This window comes from Caloenas nicobarica, chromosome 4 (genome assembly GCF_036013445.1).
Source record: "Caloenas nicobarica isolate bCalNic1 chromosome 4, bCalNic1.hap1, whole genome shotgun sequence".
NCBI lineage: Eukaryota > Metazoa > Chordata > Aves > Columbiformes > Columbidae > Caloenas > Caloenas nicobarica.
The window spans coordinates 19070351-19097944 of record NC_088248.1 but is presented as its reverse complement, the minus strand read 5'-3'; the positions used below and the strand labels follow the sequence as shown (position 1 = coordinate 19097944).

The following is a 27594-nucleotide window of genomic DNA, read 5'->3' as shown; positions in this document are numbered from 1 at the left end:
AAATCTGGTGTGTATGTGAGTCTATAGTTAGTTGTTTATTTATTTTTTTTTCCCCATCATGGCAAATGTTACTGACGTTCTTTCTACTGCTGACAGTTTTCAGACAAGCAGTTTAAATTAAGACATCTCTTGACTTCCAGGGATAGCAAAAGCTGCTCTGGTGGCTGCTTTTGTGCCTCCCATGACTTCATTTTAATTGATGCATTAGGATCTGCAAATTGAGGGTATTTTTTTCTTTGTGTGAATGCCTTGAACCCTAAAAGCTCAACAAGTTAGGGCAGGACTGTTTCCTTGGTTTCCTGCTGAGGCAATGGTATATATATATTCCTGAAAAGTAGGCCAAGATGTAATGCTTACTGCTGCTTCTCCCGTTAGATTTTGTTATCCATTTAAAGCTGTGGCTGTGTGAAGGAAAGAGATTGTGAAAAGCAACATGATTGGTATTACCATTGTGGTTTTTTGTTCAAGAAGCCCATTCATCTCACTTTCAGTTAGATATTTAGTATAGAATAATTGTCTATTCTCCTCCCAAAGTTAGCAGAGAAAGAGGGAAAGAGACACTTCCTGAAAGCAACTCATCTCACCTGAGAGAGGTATTAGTATTCATCCTCTGAAGGTAACTGTGTCTTCACTGAGCATGCAGCCACACTAGATGCCTGACTTCTAGTTAGCAAGTTTGGGGATGAGTCTTACTTTTGTCTGGGGATTATCTGAGTCCTTCTGATCTTCGTGGTCATCCTGCATCAAACATCTGCAATCAGTTTCTTGAAGCATCTCCATATGACCTTATTCCTAGAAGAGCAGTGCAAAATAATGACCATAGTCCAGATACGATTTTCTGAACCCTGGTGCTGTTGTCATATTATTTTCCTGCTCTTTGGCAGCTTTCTTCATGGCTCCTTTTCTTCCTTGCCTTTCATTATCCGGTTGCTAACACAACCAGTATGGGGCTGATACATGATAGAAGTATAAGCCCCACACCTGTTATGCACATAGAACTGCTAAGACCAGATATTATAAGAAGACTATAAATTCTCATAGCCTATTCAGTCCAATAAAACAAAATTCAAAAGAATACCAAGTTGCTCTTGGCTCTTCTAAGAATTTAAGTCTCTGCCCTGTAATCTGAACTACTACGACTGTGCAGTCACCCAGCTCTGCAAGGGACTCAGTTTTATAGAAGACCATCAGAGCTCATGGCATGTGCATGGGACTGACTGCAGGTATAGTGTCCCTTCAGCTTCCCAGTTAAATTAAGGTCCCTGCTTTTGCTATTTGATTAGAAAGCATCAGATGAAACATTTTACTGGCTTGAACTCACAGTTAAGGTTGGAGAAAGCTTAGCACAATCTGCTCACAAGCAGGTCATTTTCTTGAAAATAGAACCCTGGATTTTTTTCCTTTCAAGCCAGTGTGACTCTTTTACAGATTTGTGGTTTGTGATTAACATGTGGCTGGCCAGCAAGGAAGATTGAGTCTCTGTGTGAGTTGCTATTAGTGTTCGTACTAGTTTGCCATCCAGTGAGATTCTCGTAGGTGTATCAGGAAGGTGATATGGATGCATTAAAAAGCCTTGAGGAGGGCTCTCTGCAGGAAGGATGCTCACATTACCTGTTCTGACCTGAGTAAGTTAACAGATCATTTGCTGCAGTGAGCTTGAACTCTGAATAAGCTAGATGTAAAATAGTGGATATTTTCTGACACATCTTCCTTGACATTTTCGCATGGCCTAGTCCCTGTCTGGGCTTCATTATCTGGGAAAAAAAACATATGATGTATACTGAACTTTCCACGAAATTTGCAGTAAGCTAGTGCTTGTTTATGGTGCTGGATTTAATTTACAATGTAAACACTGCCAGTCAAATAAGTATTTTAAATATATTCTGCTTAAGTGACTGTCATTAACCCTTTTTTGCTTTTTGCCTGGTAATGAAATCATAGGAAAATAGGGGGAGCCTCAATCAGCACTAATATTCAACAGCAGTCTAAAGGGATCTTTCAACATTTAAAAAAATGAAGTTATGTTGGGGTGTTATTAGGACAATAGAATAATGAAGCAAGCCCCTGGGATTTTCTGTCCTCTGCCAAGTATATATATACACAGAAGAAATAAAGCAAAAAATAAGTACTTGGCTCTCAAGTGATACTTTGCAGAAGTCAGGGAGAATTCTTTGTGACTCAGAAAATAATACCTCAGTTCTGAAATATGGCAAGGTACAGAACAGGAAAAACATTTTGATCTTTAAGATCTTTTTTGGTGGAAAAATGTACATTAAGTGATGTTGTGAGTTTATGTTGACTTTGGTAAATTGTTCGTTTGCATCTGGGGCCCTCTCTTTCCCAAACAAAAAAATTCAGGAAAATAGTTTTTATATTTTTTTTTTCTGGAATTTTTACTTTAATTTAAAAGATCTAAAAACCTATTTGAATGTCAGTTACCAGGCATTGTCTGCCTTTTTGCTTAAACCAAAACTACCTTTGGTTTAAGCTGAGAAGAAAGGTTTATGATTTTTTTTTGGCCTTGCTGGTGGACAGAATCTGTACAAAAGGCATGGGATAAATCAGCTGGTTTTGCTGCTAGAAAGCTTGTACCATGCCAGGTTTATAATGCTAGCTAATAAAAACTAGCTCCCAGAATCTTGTGGGAAATAGCAACTTGTGCTTTTTATGCGTCCCATGATGTGTGGAGGTGGTTGATGATACAGACAAACTTTTGAAGTAAGGGAGGACTGCGATGAGCAGCTAATTCATTAACTCCATAAGATGACAAGAGAGAGAAGATTAGTGAGCAGGCTTCTCTTACCACGTTCACTTTCCTCTGCAGCAGAAGGGGAAAAAGGGCATTTTATCTGGTGAAATGACTCACATTTTCCATTCTTTAAGTAAATACAATTTTGTTTTTAATATCTAAACTCCTTTCTTGATTCTGTTTTGCCAGAGTAATTGTTTATATTAGCTGGAATAACTGACCTATCATGATCCTGTTAGTGCTGTAGTAAAGGCCAGAGAGTGCCCTCCCTGACCCAGCAAGCCCAGCAGGTGGGATATAAAAGCACTTCTCGCTTATGTCTCTACCTGTTGGTGAGGCACAGACCTGGGCTTTGTTTTCAAGAAGTAAAAATCCTCTGTTTCTTCACCAGTTCCCAACAAGGAGAGGCACGTTACTTGCCCTCTGGCCCTCCTGCATCTCTGGTGATACAGGTGTGAGGGAGCGGAAGGAGCGAAAAAGAGGAGCGGGTGTAAATAAGGTAGTGAGTGACAAATGTATGCAGGGCCTAAATGGGGGTGAGAAAGTTTAATGTGTCTGTTAATTGTTATTGTGTTCTGAAAATGCAACTCTCTAATCCAACCAGCACTGATACAGAAATCTGGAGTGACAAGACTTGGGTAATTAATTTCTTTCATCCAAGGCAGGGTGCTGCCAGCCTATGATCTACCAACAGTTAAAAATTCCATGTAACCAAAGTTGTAATTTGGTTCAGGGGCACTGAGGTCGAGAATGGAGAGATGGATGGGCCACACTGTGGGTCAGACAGGGGCTCAACTCAAATGTTTCGTACAGCGTCTGGAAGGGGAATGTGAGAAGTGGGAGGGCAACAGCTGGAGAAGGTTATCAGGACGTATTTCCTTTAATGCATCAGGTTATATTGTTCACGCAGGCCTCTCTGCTGGTAAGGAGTTTTGTGGCAATTTAGCAGCACTAGAATTTATTTCTGACTTTTCTTTTTCCCCTTGCAGCGCTGGTGATGGTCCTGAATAGCACGAGTGTCAGCTGGAGTGCCCGCATTCAGATTTTCCTTACCTTTTGCAAGCTTGTAGCAATTCTGATAATTATAATCCCTGGAGTTATCCAGCTAATTAAAGGTACGAAATGAAAAGTAAATGCTTTTAAAGTGCTTTTATCTTTACCCTCCCAAGTCTTTCCCCACCTTCCTTCAGCAAATAATGCTTATAACAGCAAAATCTCTTAATTAGTCTGTGCTTGTTTAACTGAAGCTCTGTACTGTCATGTAATTGATTAAAAGTGGAACTACACTGGGATGAACTGGTATTTCCTTCAGCATGCCAATGAGTCTCTTCAGATCAGACCCAGGTTTTCAAATGAACAAGATTTTTCTTCTCTGTTAATTGCCTTTTGTGTGAACATTGTGAAAGGGGCAGGATCGGTTTTAATTACAGATGAGCATACCCCTCCCCAAAGCACAGGTCTAGTCCAGGCAGAATACGTCTCCTTTAACTGGGCTAGTGTCTAGATCTGTTTGGTACCTGATATGTGGTGGTGGAGGGGATTTAGAATTGGGGAATATATCTGAAAGAAACAGTATCACGGATGCTGTTCTGCCACTTTGGTGATGTAAATTGCGAAGTTAAAGGTCCTGTGCTGGCAAGGGAAATGATAGTTAGCTGTTGCTTTCGTGGGCTTCCTGCCTGCAAGTACTGGATGCTCATGCTGCATGCCTGCTTCAATTCCAGGTGAAAAACTAAAGCATACTGCTGAAGGCAATAGTCTGGGGCTAACCTAAGAGTAGGAAGAGAAAGCAGATATAAAGCTACTAGAGAGTGTTCAGAGGGGGGCCACGAAGTTGGTGAAGGGTTTAGAGGGGAAGATGTATGAGGAGCAGCTAAAGTCACTTGGTTTGTTCAGCCTGGAGGAGCCTGAGGGGAGAGCTCATTGCTGTCTACAGCTTCCTCACCGGGGAGGAGGAAGGGCAGACGCTGATCTCTCCTCTCTGCCGACCAACGATAGAACCCAAGGAAATGATAAGAAGATGTGACAGGGGAGGTTTAGATTGGACATCAGGAAAAGGTTCTTCCCCCAGAGGGTGGTGGAGCCCTGGAACAGGCTCCCCAGGGAGGTGTCACGGCCCCAAGCCTGACAGTGTTCAAGAAGAGACTGGACAACACCCTCAGACACATGGTGTGAACTTTGGAGTTGTCCTATGCAGGGACAGGAGCTGGACACAATGATCCTTTGTGTCCCTTCCAACTCAGGACATTCTATGATCCTATGAAGTGTTTGGAGGGCCAGAATTACTCTACAGACTTTGTCAGTATTGCTGCATAAGCGAGGACCTTGAAAACACACCCTTGGTCTTTGTAGTTGCACCCAGCAGGGACGTGGCTGTGCAGGCCTTTCCTTGGCTCTCTGGAAGTCGTTTGGCTGAGGCCATACTGGCAGAGAGACTCTCTTTACTGACACATGCTCAGCTACCTGAAGAGGCTCTTCCATTACAGCTCTGTCTGCCACAAGTGTGAAATGGTAACAAGCCCCAGCTCACTCTGGTTACAATAGCGCTAGACAATAACTACACAAAGCACAAGGAGCCATTCAGCGCTGAGGGTTGAAAAGGGGTAACACTTTTTAATGAATTGGTGGCAGATTTTATCTAATAAAAATTATCACAGTTGTTGGCTTGGTCCCTGGGGATGTTTTTTTATGATGCTTCACAAAGGCTCCCATCTGAGTCACCAGCACAGCATTAGGCTCTGCAGTGAGCTCAGAGTTTCTCAGGGCAGATGGTTTCTGTGGTTAGCAACACACTCTGAAATAAAAGTTTTCCTTTGTAGTGCTCTGTTGATTCATTATTCTGTTTTCATGTTTTTCACTTCCTGTCTGGCAGTTGCAATGTTCTTCCCTCACCTTCTTTCATGTGCAAGATTTCTTTCCGTTCCCATTTGTCACATTTTTCCTAGACCTTTGGAGCAGGCCAGACCCAGGTTTGGGTGGGTTTTGCTGCCCTTAAGTAGCTCAGATAGTGTCCCTGATTCCCCACTGGGACCTTCTTCTGGCCACAGCTCTTCCCTTAACCAAAAAGCCTCTGCTTTGGTTGGAATTTTGACTAAGGGCTCAGTAAAAACCAAGTAAAGCGTAAAGGGTTAATTCTGCTTCTTTCTGCTCCTTTTCTGTGGAGGATCATCGTTCCTTGGGAAATGTGGGATGTTCTAGGGAGGTCTTAGAAACCACAAAGCACCTTGTAAATGAATAAGAGCATAACACAGCTCTTACACATTTGCATTTATAGATGTGTAATTCCTAGTGTAATATCAACACAGTACTGGCTATAATGTGGTATGTAGTTACCAATTTTTTCAGTGGCAGAAAGGTTTAAGATATTGTGTTTGTTTACCTTAAAATCATTGCTCGTGAGTGAAATGCTAGCAGTGTTCCTTCTGATTAAAATGTTAAGCGAGTGAAATTTTCCACAGCAGAAACTACAGACCTCACGCTGCTCTTTCATGTTGATGTAAGTCACTGCTGGAGATGACAGTGCAGTGAGTGTCATCAAGCTCAGAATGCTTTGAAAAAAAGGAATAGGTCAAATTCTGCTATTGCATGACTAGGGATGCCACAAAACCTTTTACAGTTGCTGGTAGATATGGCTGCAAGGTTTGGGTCAGAAATTCAGGTCAAGGCCAGAACTTGAAGTCAGTCAGCTGTAGAGTGATTAAATGTTCCATGGTGTGATATGTTTATTTGTTTTGAAGTGGTAGGTGACTAAAGACGTTAATTTTCAATATTGTTTTTGTTGATGTTGCAGGAGAAACACAGCACTTTAAAAATGCCTTTTCGGGGAATGATGCCAGTGTTATGGGATTACCACTTGCTTTCTATTCAGGAATGTATGCCTATTCAGGCTGGTAAGTAGTTGAAACCTATAAGCATGTGTCCTGAAAACAGACACTAATATGCTCTAACAAAGACATTTATTTCTATGAAGAAATGAGTAGCACATTCTGCATCTTGTGCCAAAATACATCACATAGTAAACATTAGGTAGATCTCACTACTGTTCCATATGCTCAGTAGTTATTCTGCAAGCAGCTCTACAAAGGAAAGATTTTTCTTCTACAATAGGTAAACCTTCACTGAACACTAAAAAAAAAAAAAAATCAGATTTTTATTTCTGTTCTTAAGAGTAGAAATAAAGGCAACGAGAAAGGAATGTTCTTAAATTTTCATTTGGTATTTTGATAAAAGGATAAAAGGGATAATAAAGCCTTAATTTTTGCTGACCAACTTAGCAATTACATGAAAAAGTCTATGAACTGCTGCAAAGTTGTGAGTCTCCATCTCACTTGTGTGGACCTCAGCCTTTGCTTTGTAAAAGCAGCTTTTGAAGAATAAGAAGTGAACTATAATACCTTCAGTATAGACCACAAAACAAGGTAAAAACTAGATTCTTGCACCTTTTGCTCTGACAGAATTGGACCTCACTTAACAAGAAGTGCAACTGGCTTCCATAAAAGTCAAGTGCTATTGACTATGAGCAAAGATATGAGAATCTACCTTCCAGTACCCTGCTCAGAACTTTCTTTCAACTTCTTTCCCTCTCCCCCACCAAAGTACACAGCAGCGGGTTTGAAAGGTGCTGCTGCACTTCCAATCTGCCTCACGATTTATTCGTGCTTAGCGAGGGCTCCACATTGCACAGTGCCAACCTGCTCTTGCAGCAGCAGCATGTGGGGGGAAAAAGAATACAATGCAGAGAGTGGGCTTATTTTGAGATAGCTTTGTCTGCAGGTCTTCCCTTTCCTTTCCACAGCCTCACAGGCAGGCAAGTTCTTTACTTTGCACAAAAGGCGAGGGCTGAGAGATAAGGGGTTTATTTATTTAATTCGGAGGCACAATGGGCTGAGCATTTGAGTTTTCTGCCGCTCTGGAACTCCCCGGTTGCAGGGGCATTATAAACAGGCACACTGAAGTATTGAACAGAACTTTTGTATTAAATGGTGGGGGGCAAAACCCAAGAGAGTCCAAAGCCTTTATCTGTGATAGATACATAAGAAAAGAGCCTGGTATTTTGAAGCCTCAAAGAACTGGAACTCATTATGCAGGCAGTCTTTGCCTTCTTCCTTCTTTCTCATATGACCGCCTCTGTCTCTTGTATCTATGTGATGGTTTCTCACTTTTAAAATATTACCCTGACTGTACATTTTTGTATGAAGGCAAATTTAAAAGCTCTTTAATATTATTCATCACCGAGGCAGAATGTGTTTACTGTAAAATGCTACATCAAAAATAGTTATTCTGTTGCTTCTTTCCCATTACCTCCCATTTTCCACCTAATATTCCAAACCCCAACAATAAAAATAATCTCTGTTTTTCCTTTACACCTTCTGAGTTTTATTTCAAGGTCCTTATTTGCTACTTATAAAATAAATTAGCAGGGAAAGATCTAATTTGGCTAGTGGTTCTTCCCAGCTGCCTATTTGTCTTTGTCACCAGCCAGAATTGATTGCCTCAGAGCACAGAATAGCAGACACTTAAGTGGAGTGTCAATACCTTTGCACTATCAGTTTCATGGGGCTAAATCAGTCCAATAAGCTGAATGTGAAGGAGTGTTGCAAGTCTTCATGTTGTGTCCCAGAACTCAGGCAGAATTTTATGCATAGCCTATGAGACTATTAACTTTTAATGATACACCTTTAAAAAACAGAACAAAAGTAGTATCGCTTATATGTGTGGATTCACCCTGCAAAGAGCAAGTGTAGGCTATTTGGTATGTAAAACACTGGGTGAAAAAGGACAAGTAGAGAAAAGAATGCAAGGAAGCATGTCTTTGCTTCAATAAAAGGACTGATTCAGGGCTGTCAAATTATTTCTGTCCAGAAACAGGACTAAGACCAGAAGGAAGCAGCTGAATGTCTTACTTGTCAGAATCCTTTGAACTATCCCAACCCCCTGTTTTGTGCTCTGTGCACTAGCAGGTTTAGAAACAAGTACTGAGGTGGTTGTGAAAGGTGGTAAATCCAGCTTTACAGAATTTCATGCTTGGTCACAAAATCACATTTTTTAAAACTGTGAGCCAGTATTGAGCCGTTCTGCTAACCCAGATCTGGTCCAAGACTTGTGATGGAGAACAGTTGCCAGATTTTCTACCAGATCAGGTATCATTTGTTTATTCATTGTAGCACTGTTGGGTCAGATATAATTTGTCTTCCTGTATCTGTCCTAAAATTAGAAAGCCAGCAAAAGCATTGAATTGACTGCTCTGTTTAATTAGCCAGGATGTGACTTTGTGCCCGTATCTGAGCCAGGCACATCCGTGTGCTCCAGCGATGCACAGACCTAGTGCTAATAAATGCAGAACAGTGGGTTCAGTGACCTGAGGCTTACGGTTGCTTTGTGTGCAGGGCTGTGCCCGGTGAGGAGTTCCTATGAATTCCCATATGCAGCTGGCTCTTGCATGCTACTGGAATATGACTGGAGTGCAACCTGTTCTGGAGGTTGTGCAAGGGCACGCAGGATTAGCAGCCTGGGTTTGTAATCATATGCAACACACTAGTGTCAAACCTCTGGTTTTAGGAGAGATTTTGTTGAGGCTTCGTTTATTTTTATTGTTGAGAAGTCCTTGCAGAGTACCCTGATGAGAATTTTTGCGATTATAACCTGAAATCATAAAAGGCTACAGCCACAAGTGGAATATGAGACTTGAGGGTGCATGTGTGTTTGTTTATAGGATTAGAGTAAGCCATTATTTGCCTCGGATGTCAGTGGAAAGAAAAAAAATATAATTCCACACCTACATTACGGCTTTTGTCTTTTTTTCTGCTTTGCTGTGTTTTCTGAGAATTCAAAAGCAGGCATCCTTTTCCGAGTGTGGGGATGAGAGAAGGTTAAATCTCACACTCCCCTTGCTCCAAACATGGGTCTGCAAAGTCTACTATAATTAACAGAAGTATTTAACTAGAAGCACCTTCTTGATTCTAACAAGCCCTTATAATATATTTTATAACTCTTTTATAGGTTTTACCTCAATTTTGTTACTGAAGAAGTGGAAAACCCTGAAAAGTATGTACCTAATGTGTTTCTTGACTTTTGAAAAAAGATCGTAGAATTTTAAAAGCTATAATAGTAGTGCTCTTCAGAAATTCTGCATTCTGGTCAAGTTGCTTGCTTTCCAGCAGATCTGGTATCTATTTGAATTGCAACTGCTTGAAGATTTGCTATTTTTGGCCTGTCATGACCTTGTTATGTATTCTGCTTTTATGTGCACAGAAAGCAGAAAACTAAGTAGATCTCCAGGGCTCTGATTCTCCCCCTCAGGATACAAGTATCAGTGGCTCCTTTCAGTGGAAGTTACCGGTATCCTGTCAGAGAAATCTTGCCCAAGAAACTTATCTGCTGAAATATTTGGCAGTTTTGCTATGTTTAAATATTAATCAAATACTTAGCTCTACTTGTTTTAGATGTCTCAGAGTTGCAGGATCTTGAATACACATAGCACAGCATCTGATCCAATTAAGCCTTATGGGGAATATGGGTGGGAATATGTTTCAAACCAGAAATGAACCTCTGCCTGTAAAGTATGGAAAGAAAAGCTGTCCTTTTACAGAGAGTTTGATTAGACGGATCTGTTTTGATAGACGTGTTTTGGCACATGTGGTCAGTAATAAAACAATAATAACCTTTTCTAAAAATCAAAGAAAATATGCCTTGTCCAATCAAATTTTGTTCCTTGAGAAAATTAACAGTTTGTTCTGTTAAAAATTACTGGATAGATATTTTCTTAGTTTTTTTTTTAAATAAGATAGCTGTCTGGATAAAAAATAACCTACTGTTTAAAAAGATCCCCAGCACAGTACTCTCAGAGAATATGAAGCTATATATCTGAGACACGTAAAGAAAGAAAACAAGCCTAAACAGCTATTGGTGGGTAGCATACAGCATACATGGTTTCTTGAAAGTCTGAGCCAACCCTGGTGCTTTTAGTTATTTTCCTCAGAGATCTGAAAGTACTTACAAAGAAACTGATAATAAAACACAAGGATGGCAGAAAGACTGGCGGATTTCCATTGTTTCAGTGCCTTTGAGGGGTCTTGGGTGTTAACAGGCTCTTTAATGTGATCATATATACCAATGAATGTATGACTGAAAGCTGAATTCAAACAAACGCAGGTAGAAAATACAGCATTAATATTTAACAAGGTGGTTGACTGATCATTAGCATGGGTACCTATGTAGAATTGGGTTCTTCATTGATAATCTTCAGTATGGATGGAATGCCTTTTTAGAATCCGTGCTTTAGTAAAACAGAAGTTACTTGGTTCAGTGAAGAGCAGCTGGCAGACATTCAGGAAAAAAAGAAAAGTTTTGAAAAATCGTTGTATGGTAGACTGACTTGAAAAGAAATGTTAAACTAAATAAAGAAGGGAAGTGATTCTTGTCCACGACTTTGACCGCTTCAGGAAATTCTAGAGAGAAGAGTTAGGAGCCAGAGTCTTGTTGAGGTGATCAAAAGTATTTGCTAGAAGCAATATAATTTGTAAATTATCCTGTGGTTACCATGAATACTGTGTGATGTTTTTGAACATGCACATGCCTACCACCCTTTGGGACTTTTTGTACACTTATATGACTCTGCAGTCCTCTGAACTGTATGGTGATTAACTGAAATTATCGGTATTTTTCATTACAGCTATTTTGGTTTATGTTGGTTTTTTTTTCTTGTGGTTTGAATCAGAAGAGTGCATATTTTCAAACATGTTACCCTCTGCTGCATAGGATAGAAAGGCATAGTTCTTTATTTTTTTTAACTAAGCACCCATTGAAGCATATTGTATCACAGCTAAGGAAAGTAGTGTTTGTTAGATTTGGGGGGTTTAATTGCAGCTGGGATGTGAGGGAGCAAGACAATCTTTCTTTCCCCATCTCAGGAGAGCTTATCTGTTCTCCAGGCTACCCTTGGAGAGCTACTGAAGTTAATTGTGCTGCCAGTGAGAATGCAGGATGCGGGGGTGAGCCATGTAGCCTGGCTGGTTTGGTGTATTCTAGGGCTCCTCTAGAAAAAAACATCTCGGTGTTATACATGCAGTGTTGTCACAAAGCTGTTAAGGTTTCCCTGCCATCACTCTTCTTCTTGGGGTTGTGCACTTTGAGAGGATGAGAAGGAAAGATGCTCAGTGTTTACAGCAGGGTGTCTGGGATCAGAACATCAGGTAAAAACATACAGTAGAAGAGACTGGGATTTTAAACGTTGCTAAATAAGTGACAGGTGATAGCAGGGCGAGCGGATTGCTGCCTGCTGTGCTGACAGAGACCTTTGCACCACCTGTGAATGGGGATTCTGGACTCTGTTAACCTGAAACAAGCAATTAAATGAAACAGTTGGAATAATTTTTTATCCAGTTGCCACCTGTGAAAGGCTCTGTTGGAAAGACGTCCTGCTGAATGGGGTCCTGTACCACCACTGTTTCCAAAGAAACAGGCCAAGGGAATGGCGTGGACTAATCCCAGGGGTGACTGTCTCAGCTCCCACCAAACTCAGTGCAGGCATTAGGTAAACCACTCACTGTCCTGCTCTTGTAGGCATTTAGTAGAATCCAACTGCTTTTTATTATATTTTTTTCTCACCTAAAGTGCTGACTTTCATTCTTGTTGCATGCCTTATGTTAAAGGTTGCGTATAGTACTGCAGAGACACTAGGTAGTGTTTTTTAAAAAGGAACAGGGAAGTATAGTTTTGAACAACTTATAGTTTGTAACAGCTCCATGTGTGCAATTTGTAATGTTTGTCAGCGGTTAAGGATGCAAATTACTTACAACGACAGAGGTGAGCATGGTGATGTCTTCTGCATTGTGCATGTCAAGGTAAATGTTTGTCTGAGAGTCAGTCACAGTTGCCTATTTCCAGGTGTGCAGCAGCTTTTAAAGTAACTGACAGCTGGTGCTGAGATGAATGATCAGCAATGTCCCCACCTTAACCAGCCTTCTGCAAACCTGCAGTCAAGTGCACCGAAAGGCTTGTGGGGAGAATGTAGAAATGCTCTATCAGAGACCTGACTTCAAGCTCCTTTTTATCTGGTGAGTCCCAGACTGCCTCTCTACTCTTGTGGTATCGTGGAGGGTGAGAGAGAGATGGATCGAGGCCCTAGAATATACCCTGCAATGCACAGGAAGATGGAAACTTCTGCTTTTAGACACTATTTTTCTTCAGATAGAGATTGCTTTGTTTTCCATGGTGTGTGCAGCACCAGGGGAGCTTGCTGGAGCATAGTAAGTGCCATTGGAAATGCAGGAGGGAGGCAGGGGAAGGGGGGATGCTCGTGACCTTGCCCAGTTGAAAGCCACCTTTGTGTTCCTGCGAAGCGGCTGCTTGTACAGGCAGAAAGGGCTCCTGAAGGCTGTGGGAGTCTGTGTAGGTGCAGCAGCCTGCCTAGGTGCAATAAATTGCAGATTTAGGTCTATAAATAGGATAAACGCTACGGGCCTGAGGCACTGAGATAGCTAGGTGATATGGAATCCTAGATAGAGAAAGCTGACACCGAGACAGTGGAAATGAGCCAAGTGGAAAGGAAGCACCTTTTAAGTTATAGAAGGGAGAATGGAAAAAAGAAGAAAAAAAATCTGAAAGTGAATACCATTACTTTTTGAACAGATTTTTGGAAACAGTGCTGATTCTCACTTCGGAAATGTCACAGTCTCTTCTTTTGTGTAAGAAAAAGGACGTTATTATAATCCCAGTTATCATAGGATGTAAAAGTAGCTGTTTCTGTCTCCTGCTAAACCCCCTTTCAATGTCTTATTTTTAAGCCTGGACTCACTTCTTTATTCTTCTTTGTTAAAGTGCTTCCCCCATATAGCATTAGTAGGACCTGAAGCAACATGAACTTGATGTTTGTTTACAAGGAGCTGTGGTTGCAGTGTTCAGCTGCTTTAATGTACTTTTTTTTTTTTAAAGGAGCCTGAAATAATTTTCTTATTGAGAACATGTGGTACAATGTTGAAATATACTAACAAATTTCTTTTTTACTTTTTAAAATTATGCTTTGCATATGTATGCCAGGTCAGCAGTGATTGCTATTTGAAATAATACATCTGAATAATCCTTGAAGCAGAGCTTCACTAAAGTAACCTCATGCAGCCACATCATTTGCAGCTTTGATCTTTTTGATTTTCTTTCGTTATAAGGATCAGCCCTACTCAAACCGAGGTTGGATTGTATTGTCTAAATAATAAGTGAATGAAGGAACAGACAGGTCTCTGAGAGAGAATTTGTCACCTGAAAATTGACAGAAACCCTGTTGCCTGGAGCAGTAAATGTAGAGTACTGGAAATCAAGCATGTTGAACTTTCTAACTCATTTCTTATACATAGTCTTTGGGCTCATTTGTATTCTGGAGTGGACACTCTATGCTCTCAAGAAACAGAATAAGCTTTTTCAATTGAAACCCTAAAAGCAGCTTGTGCCCAAACAGCATGTCCCTCCTCCCTTCCGAGGTGCAGCAGAGTCCAGCATCAGCGCTCCAGTTTGTCAGGAATTTTGATGGACTCCAGATGAGAAAATAACACAGGAGTGTTTTTACATTACAGCAATGTCTTCAAAGCCTCACCAGAGTCAGGGCCAGATTATGTCAAATACTGGCCAAAGAGAATCCTGTTTTAAAAAAATTGCGTCCAACATCCTCAGTATGAGCAGGTTATGAGCTTGAAGACTTCACAATATAAAGATTAGACTCTTGGTAGAAGAGAAAGAAAATGTAATTTCACTTTAAGAGAAGACTTGAATTCCTTAATGATTTCTAGGAAGTCTCTGATCAAGTGGGCAACTAAAGGTGTTAATTCACAGTCCTTCTTTATCTCAAAGTCATATTATTTCTTGGGTAGTGTAAGTTTTTGTTTGTGTGGTTGAACTTAGAAAATATTTTTTCTTTAGTGGTCCTCAATTTCAGTTACATAAAATGAGAAATAGGAGATTTTTAAAGGATGTGGAGTCAAAATATTTTACAGCAAAAAGCTAGATTCTTTTGCAGTTAACTATAGGCTGCTATTTGACACAATCCTTTTTCTTGTGTGTGTGGTGGTAGTGTTTTGGGGGTTTTTGTTGTGTTTGGTGGGGTTTTTTTTCATTTTTCTTTTTTTCGCCTCCTTCCCTTATTGGGCCATTTCATTTGCAAATATTCTGTTTCTGTTTGTAAAATAACTTTGGTCCAGCCCAGGTAATCTATCATTGTTTAAAAAGTTACACAGTGCAAAGAACATATTATTGAGATGTATAGTGTTTATAAGCCTGGTCTCAGATTGATAAATCATGTCTTGTGTAGTTGAAAAGCCAAGAAATGAATTGCTTTGCTTTGACCTTGGGGTCTGAGATTAGTCAGTTTGTCTATTAGATTTTTCCAGTGTTCTTCTCACTTCATTTATTCCTACTTTTCTAAGGAACTAAGAAGCAGTAGGTGCATAACAAGTCACCACAGCTTGATGTCATCAGACATTTTGTAAAATCAGGGTACCAAAATGTTTGATATAATCTGTTCCTATATTGGGTTTAAATAATGTGAGTGTCATGTCTAATTAAATTAATATGTACCACTCATTTGTATTAATTAAAGTTTTAAGTCACATTTTGCATCTGTGAGGACTAAGAGAAATGTGATATTAGAGGTTTTTTCAGGATGTCTAAGCATCATAGTGATGCAGATGGAGGGGAGGGGAATGGCAACTAAGGCATTAAAACTCTTCCAGCTCCCTACTTGTTTGTATCCATCTGATTTTTGGCACTTCGCATTAGGATGTACCCCCCGCTTCCAAAATCAATCAGAAACTTGAATTGCACAGTTACTCACTACCAATCTAGACCATGACTACTTATTCCTAGTAAGCATAACAATGAAAACATATTTTTAGTGTTCAGGATTCAAGCCTTTGCCATTTCTGCCTCTCTGCCTCTTTGTTCATTTTTATTATCATATAATTTAATGACAAGGTCTGCTCTGAAGACAAATATTAATATAGATATTGATTATCTTAGGGACCAGAAAATGAATAAAGTCAGAAGTTTATCTCCCTGTAGCTATGCTGTCTATCATTTCAAACACACCTCATCACTGTTTTTTATTCTGGAAAGACAGATGATGTAGTTGAAGCACTGAACTGCAACCCAGGAGATCTAGCTCAGGCACAAACCTGCTGTGACAATAGAGGGTGGGTTACTTCATCTTTTCTCCCCCTGTTTCCTTCCTTTCTCTCCTCCCCTTCTTTGCTATATCTACTTTATGGAGCGGGGAGGTATGACCTCCTGGCTTCACTTTTGGAGTATTTATGTCCTTCCAAGGTTGGGAGTAAGCCACGGGCTATGGGGAACCAGGAAGATTTTATTTGGGTTTAAAAATCTAAGTTGCCTGTTCCTTGAACTGAAGGCTTTAGCAGATTTATTTAACCCTGGATTTGGCTTCTTCAGCTCCCGCTCGTGTAAAGGCTCATGTGGTGTCAGTGGAACAGGGAAGCCTGTGGAGGTCCCTACACAAACCTGCGAGTAACTAGCACCTGGGGGTGTTCCCAACGGGGATGCAATCTTATTTCACAGAGTCACAGAATGTTAGGGATTGGAAGGGACCTCAAAAAAATCATCTAGTCCAATGCCCCTGCCGGAACAGGAACACCTAAATGAGGTTACACAGGAAGGCATCCAGGCGGGTTTTGAATGTCTCCAGGGAAGGAGACTCCACAACCTCCCTGGGCAGCCTGTTCCGGTGTCTGTCACCCTCACTGTGAAGAAGTTTTTTCTCATATTTAAGAGGAACCTGCTGTGGTCCAGTTTATACCCATTGCCCCTTGTCTTATCATTGCTTGTCACTGAGAAGAGCCATATTTATAAACATTAATGAGGTCACCCCTCAGTCTCCTCCAAGCTAAAAGAACCAGCTCCCTCAGCCTTTCCTCATAAGGGAGATGCTCCACTCCCTTCATCATCTTCATTGTCCAGCACTGGACTCTCTCCAGCAGTTCCCTGTCCTTCCGGAACTGAGGTGCCCAGAACTGGACACAATATTCCAGATGTGATCTCACCACAGCAGGGTAGAGGAGGAGGAGAACCTCTCCCGACCTACTAACCACCCCCCTTCTAATACACCCCAGGATGCCATTGGCCTTCCTGGCCACAAGGGCACAGTGCTGGCTCATGGTCATCCTGCTGTCCACCGGGACCCCCAGGTTCCTTTCCCCCAACTTATACTGGAACCCGGGGTTATTTTTGCCCAGATGCAAGACTCTACACTTGTCCTTGTTGTATTTCATTAAATTTTTCCCTGCCCAACTCTCCAGTCTGTCCAGGTCTTGCTGGATGGCAGCACAGCCCTCTGGCGTGTCAGCCACTCCTCCCAGCTTGGTGTCATCAGCAAACTTGCTGACAGTGCACTCTATTCCCTCATCCAAGTCACCGATGAATATATTTTATATATATATATATATATATATATGTACATATATATATATATATAAAATATTTCCAAATAAACTTTGGGCAAGCCTTTCTCATGAAGTAGCTGGGCATAAATACAGTTCCTCCCTTTAAGTCTCTGACACTGGATGCAGGTATCCTGCCTACAGATGGGCAGAACGGCTTTGGTACTCAGAGTCTGAAATCTTTCTGGTGTTACTCTGTTCCACTTACTTGTAAAAGATACATTTGACTCCGATTCATTTTCTTCGTGTCAGGCTACAGTGCCAAATTATAGGATTACATTGTAATACATTATGTGAAGATAATCAAAAGAGACAACTGTTAATCTTTCAAATATTTTGCAAAGCCCATTTGCTCATGTGAATTCATCAGATTACCTTAAAGGGTAAATCAGGTCATTTAAGCGAGCATTTGCATTTTTTCTTCAATATATTGTTTGTGTCTTGGGTTATTTTTCTATTTGATTACCTATTTGCCATCATAGAATGAGCATGTTCTAGTTACTCCCCCCCCATTTTTATGTGCCATTTTAATAGAAATCTTATTATTTTCTAATTTTTTCTGTATCTAACAGCATAAAAGGCTACCTAAATTCCCTCAGTTACCTGTTAAGCATCTCAGAAGATGAGGTGTCCAGACACTGGTGAATCTAACATTGCTTTCCACAGTTCAACTGTGTCCTGTGTGAGGGATAAAGTGATAGAATCACAATCATGTCTTCAGAACTATAAAATCCCTTATTGGGCAGCTGGATCTGCCAAATAAAGAAAATAAATTAATTTACTAGATCAAATACACTTAAACAAAACCGGGCTATGGGATTTGCTATTTGTAAATTTTATGATAAAGCATTTATTTAAGAATGTAATTCAGTAGTATTTGTGTGTGTTTGAGAGGGACAAAAAAAGACTATTACTAGCTCGTAGGTGGGGAGCTGGTTCGCCAGCATGAAACTGTCCTCAATAAAAAGAGCTTTCCTTTATTTTTGCGCTCTCATTAACCTTATTAACTACTTGCTGTTTGCTTGCCTCACATCATCAACTCATTCATCATAGTTTTTTATAAATGACTGATAATTCATTTCTGAAACTATGTATTTCAGTCTTGGATGCATGTTTTTAGGTGTGTTGAGATTTTTGAAATCTCAATCTGAGAACTCATTTTTTGCACTTCCTTAAAAAAAAATAATGTTTTAGTTAAAGGATGCTGCTGCTTCTCTTGCTGCAAGCTGGAAATTCTCTCATGAGTGGGATCCAAATGTTCTGAGTGTACTTTTCTCTTATTTATTATCTTTTTTCACTAAAACACCTACTCTGGGAGACTTTAGTTGACCTATATTTTGGGACACAGGGGTTTCCCAAACTGTCACTTGAAGGCCACGTGTACAACATCAGGCTGAGAAATGCTTGACAAAATATTATGTAGGAGGCAATGCAGTCATTAGCTGTGACATGATATGCTTCATAAATACAACTTGCTGATAGGAAGGAGTAATTATTACTGAATTTTGCACCTGATCTCAGCTAATTTTTGCTGATAGTTTGGGGCAGCTTGTATTCAAAACCAGGTGGAGAAATATTGAAAATAGACTTTGGCCAGCTATGATCTCAGCTTAGACATAGTAGTATTGCAGTCAGATTTTTTGTTTTGTTTTGTTTTCTCTACGCTTCCTAACGGGGATGCCAGGAAATCAATAAGGAATAACGTGCTTATATAAAAAGCCACCAGAATTCTTTCAGGAAGCATTGCTTTTGCTGCTGCACTGTCCTGCAGGTCAGCGAGTGGAATTTTTCGAGTCACATGCTGGAGCAGCAGATGCTGTGGTAGGTTCAGCTGAGTTCTGGCTCCAGCTTCTCCTCCCTCCTCTCTCCATCCCGCTCCCTCCGAGACGTGCTGCAAATGCCCTAACCTTGACAATCTGTTGGTTCTGTCGAGGATGGATGCAATTAAGCAAGCCACATGTGAGGCATGCAGGTATTTGAAGGGCTGCAACTTGCTGTTGAGCCATGCTTGGGACCTGTCTGTGACAGGACGTGGTGAGGGTCACTGAATCCACAAAACATTTCCAACCAGCTGGAGTAAACAAAGGAAACTGATTTTAACTATGTTAGCAGCTTGAGTTGAAACAGGGAAAAGTTCAGGATGGAATTGAAATTGGATAACCCAAATTAAAATCCAAGTAGTCGCATTCTTTTTTTTTTTTTTTTTTTAACTCCAATTACATTGAACTAGATTTTTGGATTTGATAATGTAAATTACCCTGTACTCTTGTGGTGCAAACATGTTTTTGGCCCTGCAATTTTTGAGAGCTCCAGCACACTGAGTACCATACGTAATGTCACTAAGGATGTGGATTAAGTCCTTTAATTCTTATTTTCCCTATTCTACACAAAATCCTCTTATGACACCTAGATTTTCCTTGCCCTGTGGGAGCAGTGAGTTCGTTTCAACAGTGTTGCTGTGTTGTAAGAGAGAGGAAACTGAGAACATACCTGGAAAATACAGTGTGCCGTTCAGTTTGAGTCTGGAGTGATCCAAAGCAAGCGTGCAGAAAGCCGCTGTACAGACCCGAATCCCCTGCCTTGTCTTTGACACGTGCACTCTGTGTCTGTGCATTGCTTTGAGTTCACTAGAGTGATCTGTGCAGACAGCAGAGGGGCTGGGAAGATGACTCACAGCATGAATTCACCTGTCATCTGGAACAGGGATCACCAAGAGTAAAGGCTTCAGCAGCAGGGACAGCTAAAAGGCTGCAGGTTTCACTGGGCACTCCTCCTACGCCTGCAGACAGTCGGAGGTGGCTGCTGTATGTGTATCGTGCTTCCTCAGGGGCTGCGTGTTTTCCTTATGTATTTGGTTGGGGACTGACCTGATAGATACTATCACAATTTATGGTGTCCAGGAATGTGTACGTTACGCACTTTCAACAAATGTTAATATTTCTTTCTCCTTTTCCCTTGTCCAGTTTCTTTTTTTTGTCCCCTCCTGTGGTGCAATCCAACACCATGAGAGAGAGAGAGGTTTTTTAGGTGCAGTTTGCAGTCACTGATATCTTTGTCATTGGAGCCTGCTTTCTAAACACAAATTTAGCTTTGAATTGGTTCAGCTGACTTCCAGTCTTTCTAACTCCTACTTCTACTTCATTATCTTTCTATTTTAATCATGGAAAAAAATTCCAAGTGTTGTTCTGTTTAGAAATTGACTGCAGTGAAGACCTACCTGTGACAGGGTTTGAACTGATATGCCAGTCAATATGTGTGAATTAGAAAAGAGACTGATGTAATCTATACCGTCTGTAAAGATTTCACAGATGTACCTTGATCATTAATTAAGACAATAAGGATGTCTCATAAAATTACAGTTGAGGAGACTAATAATTCACTATCAAATGAAGAAAGGCAAGGTCACTTGTATAATTACTTATTGTAACATTTATATTCCTTGCATAAAATGCTCTTAACCAAAAGTGGAGCTGATGGCCATGGAAATATTCAGGATGAGGAAATGCAGATTTCGTACCTAAGCTTTGAGGGCACAATAAAAAAAAAAACCAGAAAAAATAGTTACGTAGCTCTCTATTTGTCTTTTTCTCTCTGCTTGTTCTGTTTGAGTTTTTTAGTATGATTTATTATTTCATACATTCAAAGTTAACTTGTAGCACATGCCTGGAATGGATGTTTAAGGAAGAGTGAAAAAATGGAAGCCCAAAAACAAATGCTGCAGAGGCAGCGTTGGATCAGTATTGCTGTGCTCAGTTTTAGCTCTGGATACGTATATTGAAATTAATAGGGCTATTACTATTATTTTTCTCTTAATTATCTGATATAGAAGCTGATTCTGATTCCTTTTATATCTCAAGAATGTAATAGCGATATTGCAAAGATGTTAGCATAGAAATCAGGAAGGTAGTCAGCTATCTGAAAAATCAAAGATGTTCAGCAAACGTAGCTGGAGGATGGAGGGAAAAAGAGAGAGGAAAAGATAAACTGCAAAGGTAGAGGCCATAATGCCCCACTGATATATGCCAGGACACAGGGCTGGTAGTGGTTCTGTTCCTGTACATGCTGTTAGGAGGAGCAGGGTAAGGCAGGACAGGCGGGCAGGCTGCCTGCCTGCTGATCTCTGTGCTAAGCCCCTGCGCACATTAAGGAAATACTTTAGAAGCCATTGCTTTGATATGTATGTCTCTGTTTACATCGACTCGGGGTTTAAGATAAAAGGCCCAACTTGAAATGAAAATGACTGAATGAGATCTCTCAGAATTCTGGAAGCACTCGAAAATTTTTGAAGATCATTTTTAGTTCTGCAGACGCATCGGTGGGGCAGGCTCCCGTGGAAGGAGAGATCTCTGCTAGAGAAGAGAGGTTCCTGCGGGACCGCTAGCAGGAGCGGGGAATGAGCAGGCATGTGGGCTGTCACGGTGCACAGCCTTACTTTTTCTGGTCCTAATGTAGTAGAGAAAGGGGGTCTGGGCTAATCTCTTCTGCAGGGCACAAGGCTATTTCGGCTTTTGGTTTTACCAAGTAACTACCTTTGTCAGTGTAATGCTGATGATGTAAGGTGTCATAAACTAAGTACAGGGTTATTGCTCAGAGTATACATAGAAGAGGCAAACATCTACATGGAAGTGGACACTTAAGAGGTAAACTCTCAGCCAAGTTTCTTATCCTCTGCCAAGCCCCTGGCACCTCTTCTGAGGAAGCAAAGTTCAGGGAGCTCAGCTGGAGCTTCCTGCCCTCCCTCCTCCTCCTCCACACCCTGCTGGGGTGCTGTGAGCCCCGCAGGTCTGCAGCAGCTGGCTGGCTGTCACAGAGACTCTTGCAGCACCTCTGGCCCTGAGAGTTTCACAAAGCTTTGGTGACTTGGAGGGGTAAGGATGTGATAAGTGTGAGTGGTCTCTTCAGTGTGGGATGGTGGCCGACCTGGATGGTCTGTGGTGGCTGTGGTGTTGGCGTTGTGCAGCATCACATCCCTGCATAGCAGGTTGCTTGTTTTAAGCCCTTGTGGCTCAGTTCGCTCGCTGATGTGATAACCTGCTGAGTGCAAGGTGTGTTTGCTTTGCTTGTTTTTTTTCTTTTTTGTTTGTTATGTGAATCACTGTTACTATGAATCAGCCCTGCTAAGGAAGTAAAACAAATGTTCATTCACAGTCTCCCGGGGTAGTTGGCAAAATCGTAATCTGCTTTAGCAGCAGGCTAATGTAGTGTAACAACAAAGCAATGTAACCTTCTAAGTTTCTACTACCCTGCATTATTCTTCATTTTCACCACTTCAGCACCCAAAATACAGGTGAGTCTATTTTAACATCTATGTCTCTTGCACCGAGGGACATAGCACTACCTGTATGGAAGGGTGACAATATCCTCTTTATGGGAACTCTGAGCTGCTCAGCAGAATATTCATTGCAGGAATAAAAAAATGTCTTGTGAGACTGATGTACTGCCAAAACTCCAGAGCTGTAAAACGTACTGTGTTTTACTAAAGAGATCATAGGTGTCTCAGGGCTAAACTGGCTCTTGGCTGCAGTGAAGGTCCCAGGCTTTTATTACACATTTTAATTCTTTTTCGGTGCTTCACAAGCAGGTGTCCTGACTGAATTTACTGACAAAGAGGTGAGACAGCAGTGCATTGATGGTAGATAGAAAAGTGAGTAAAGTCACCAGATCAGTTATAGGCAAGTGGAGGAAAAAAAAAAAAAAAAAATCCTCCAAGTAGGAATCAGATAAAGCTGTGTCTATACACTTACAGCATCAGCCACAGCACCAAGTCCTTAATGCCAAAAGTACTGGGCCAAATCAATGAACGTTTTCTCTACATAAGTATTACTGGTTCTCAAACCAGTTTTTCATTTAACTATGATATAATGTCTCTTTGTATGCTAACACAATGCACGAAAACCCTGATTGTACTGATAACTGCTAACAGCTGGGCAAGGTAACAAAATGTGTGAAATGTGCTTTTTGATAGGCAGCACAATTGCTGCAACTCCCCAGAGACCTCTATGTTTATCACCTTTGGCCCTGGTGGTGATGTACTCTTTGTGAAACGAGGGTGTGGTGAGGTGATGCCAACTTCACCCTTGGTGCTGGCACAGCACCAGTCATCTGCAGGATGCACCTGGAGTGGCCAAGCCCATCAGTCTTCGCTGCTGTCAGGGTACCCTTCACATCTGGAAAGACACCATGCATGGTTTATGCTACTTTTGGTGTTTGTGTTGCTCTGCAGTGTAGGTAAAGCTCTCGTGGGTTTTCCCCTTCACACTTCAAAACAGGATCCCGGTTTCCTCTGATGCTGGTTCTTTTATTTCTTTATTTACCAATGCTTGGGCATTAGCCAGAGAGGCGGTGATTCTGAGCACTCAACTTAATGTGTTGGTCTGAGATTTAAATCGGGATTCCAAATAGCATTGAAATCTCACTGAAAAACGCAGAAGAAACCAAGAAACTCCTTACAAAATTGCATAGGTGTAAATCAGTCTTTGTTCACGGGTGCTGTCACTGTAGGTCACATCCTGTTCGTAGAAAAATAAGGGAGTCTCACAGCTGTTTTTCCTGTGAATTGTAAAAGCAAGCCAACACCCACTACCTGTGGGTAGTTACGTATGACAGAGACTGCCAGTTTAATTCACAGTTTGATGTTCTAATCCAGACTGTGGTGCATCCTTTCTTGGTTGCAAAAGATCTAGAGCCTCTTTGTGCGCCTTGTTTCCTTTTCCCTTTAACGCTGAACCTCAAAAATGATGAAGTGTAGAGTGCTAAGCCAGCATTATGTGAGCGTGGTGTTATACCAGAACTGAGAGCAGTATCTTGCATGACATTAACATTTTACTAGAGCACCATCTAAAACTTGTGTAGACTGATGCTGGCAGCTGACAGAGAAATGGGAGAATAAAATGCAGATAAAGGAAGGGACTTAATGTTCTTTATTGTACTTATGTGCATCAGATTGGAGTTTTATAACTGCACAAACAGTTATTACCATGTGCTGAGTTATTAAAGGTACTTATCCTTTAGAAAAGCATGGTCAAAATATCAATAGCAATGTATTGTCATACACAAGAAAAGGGATATATTCCACTTGGCTCAGCTAGTAGTAGAAATTATTCAACTTTTACACTGTCTATTTGGATGAGACATTCAATGGGGTTGTTTTATTTGATTGTTCATCTTTAATAAGTAGTGAAATTGCAGACTTGTATTTAAGATACGTAATAGTTGTCTCAAAACAAGACAATTTGGCTCTGTGTATCTTTCCTGTAGATGAGCATATCCCTTTCTGTGTGATCACAGATTTTCCATCAAAGGCAGCTATAGGCTATTCTTATCCAGCGAGTGTTCAGATTCACAATCCCCTACACACCCCTTCCCTACATGGTAGCTGTTTTATGTGTGTGCTTATGGGTTTACCAGTGTTCTGGAAGTGGGTCGATTACAGTGTAGCGTATACTTTGATATTTGGCTGTGTGTTGGAATTTTAAAAACACAGTGACAGTGATATTATATTTAAGGAAAGAATATTGTTGACTAACAACCCATAAGGGTTTTCAATCATTTAAATTACAGTACAGCCTATGTCCATGAACTGTAAACTAAGAGGATTTGTATAAGATTATAATGGCTCCAGAGGAGCTGTGAAGTGAGTAATCTGCATTTTACAAGTTGCACTTCTGTGGTCTATTATGTCAATCCTCATTCACTTGTAAAACTTGTTGAGCAAGTACTGTTATTTGCATCTTCACCTTGTCATTATGTTTTCTTCATCACAAAAAAAGGACTATAGAATAACAACAGTATTTAATTTTTTGAAGTGTGATGGAATGAAATGTCCCTTAGAAGGGTAGTTTTGATATTGTCATTTGAAAAGATCTAACAGCAATAAAGAGACCTCCTCCATAGATGATGAGAATAGATAGAGAAATAGGAGCACTGTAGTATGACAAGAGGTTTAACCTCTGTGTGGGGCTATTTTTGAGAATGAAGAATGAGATTCGTTCTACAGTGAAGGAGTGACAGACACTTCTATTTTTTAATATCTATTTATTACAGGAAAAAACAGCTGCTAAGCAAAACCAGTCAAGATTTATCTACAAAGAGCACGGAAGACCATGAAATTCCTTCTCCTTAGGCAAAACTTCATTAGGGGATGAGCTTCTTGTGGGTCTAAGGATAAAATAGTTCTATAGACGTGAAAATAAGTAGAAACACTTTAACATTCTTGCTCGGTGCTTGTGAAGGTAACGAGGAGACTCTTTTTCTTAGGCACAGGCTATCCCAGACACAAGTAGGTCCCAACTGTGGGCCCTCTGGGCACGACATTGACTGTTGTCAGAGTCAAGACGCTGCCCTAGAGTAGCTACCCCTGGACCATGATAAGTTGCATATTTTCTTTTCTCTTAAGAAATTAATTTCCCCCGCAGTGGCCCAAATCCTGCCATCTGCTTTGTGTTTACTTTGGTTGCTAGAACAGGCCTTGTAAGCACTTTTGATGAACTAATACATAGATTTGTCCTTTTCCACAGATTTGGTGTTTTCTCTAGGCTTACATTGAGGAGCAAATGCCAGAGTGGCTGGTACTGAACAGTGTGCGATGGAGTGCCAGGGTGTAAGGCTTTTGATGGCACCGTTAAATGTTAGAATAAGAGACAGTGCAGTAAGTTCTGTGTAAACCATCATTATCACTTTGATTGTAGCATAAAAGCATAGTGCAGATGGTACACTGCACAATGTACAATGGCAAAGATGAGTCAGTCTTAAAATCCTATGTCTCATTGACCATCCTGTCTGAGATAATTGCAAAAGATGAATAATTCTCTCTACCTCATGCCACTATCCAATCTGAAATATCTTGAAGGAACTTGATTTATAGAAAGGTTTCAGCACTAACTCTTTAAGGCTTAGATTTAAAATTTCTCAGACTGGACACAGAAAAATGAAAATCCAGCCTTACCAGAGATTTCAAAAAATTTTTTAATATTTCTCTTCATGACATCATTTTATCACTTTTTATTAAAAAAAAAAAATCTCCTCTGCATGTGATTGTAGTTCAAGTATTAGGAAGTTTTAGTGAGAAAATACTTCAGCTTACTGGTGTTTTTTTTTTTCAAAACAGTAGAGGTAATAAACCAGAAAAAGTTGATATTCCCATTTGAACTCCATTCAGGCACCGCCAGTTACTGCACACTGTAAAAGCATATATCAGCTCACACTTGGAGTTTTCTGGATTTGTCTTCTGTCAGAACTCAGTTGTTTCTTATCGAGTTATTTCAGTGTGCTGTATGGCCTGTCCCACATCAATAGCCAGGCTGTCCTTAGCAAGAGCCGCACTTCTTGCTTTCTGCAGAGAAAATTATTTATCTGCTGGACAGCCCCCTTCATGGCAGTGCAGTATTCTTAAGACATCTCCTTTTAATTTTGTTTCAACCCTTTCATATCTGTTAAAATGCCAATGTTTCAAGGCACCCACAATTACCATTTTTCTCATTTTGAATTCCTTCAGAAGAGGACCCTTTCTTGGTAAATGATATTTCAGTTTCCATGGTGCTCTTTGTAACAAGTAGCTGCTCTTTTCATCACCAAATGGTGCAATTTCCATTCATGCTGAAATATCAATGGTAACATACAGCAGCAAATTGTTCCTTTATGATCCTTGGCATTGTGGAAACTCTCCTGCTCAAAATTAAATGTCAAGGAATTTAACAAGTATGAAAAATCTGACTCCTTTTATGCATGCACACTGAGACACATGTTCCTACCTCCATCCCTCTGTGCACCTAAGCACTTGTCTTCCCTTGTTACCATGAGGAGTCATTAATATGCTGCCAGTGATGCCTCCTAAAAAGTTCAGATGTGGGGCTGAGGGAGTGATGTTCCCTCCTGCACCCTTGGCGGGAACTGAGCAAGTTGTTTTGTATTCTGGCCGCTTGTTCCCAGGCTCTGAACTTGAGCAGCTCATTTTGGGAATGATAGCAGCCTTGCCAGCCTGCTCCCTTGCATTACTCAAAGTGTCGCTTTGCCATTTGCCTTGCCGTAAATCAGAAACATATGTCCTCGGTATAGACAACAGAAATACGTACAGATCAAGGCAGCGTTTCACTTCCACGCTGACCCTGCTGCCTGCAAACGCCCAGGTGCCTGCAGTGGTCTGAGAAGGCTGGTGTGACAGGCAGCGTGGGCTTGGGTGGGATTTCATTTGTAACCACTGTAATCTCTTTTCCTGGCAGTGACATTATTGGTATGTGGTAGCTTCTGGCTTAGGTTTCTCAGCTATGACGCGTGATCCATTCATTTCCCACCTCGGGTTCCCTTATTTATACTGGTAAATATTCCCCTCTGGCTGCTGCCAGCACTCTGCTGACTGCTGTCTCTGTGCTTCACGGGACAGGGGCCGCGCAGGACGGCAGCTCTGCCTGCCGG

At 40.9% G+C, this 27594-nt stretch overlaps 1 protein-coding gene across 1 annotated transcript in view; it reads left to right on the top strand.

Moving 5' to 3' along the window:
• The window catches only part of SLC7A11 (solute carrier family 7 member 11), a 61933-nt gene that overhangs the window by 12290 nt on the left and 22049 nt on the right, over positions 1-27594 (top strand). Inside the window, exons 4-6 of the mRNA XM_065633503.1 lie at positions 3739-3864; positions 6540-6639; positions 9749-9793. Coding sequence (XP_065489575.1) covers positions 3739-3864; positions 6540-6639; positions 9749-9793 — 271 coding nt within the window. The remainder of the gene's footprint in view (positions 1-3738; positions 3865-6539; positions 6640-9748; positions 9794-27594) is intronic.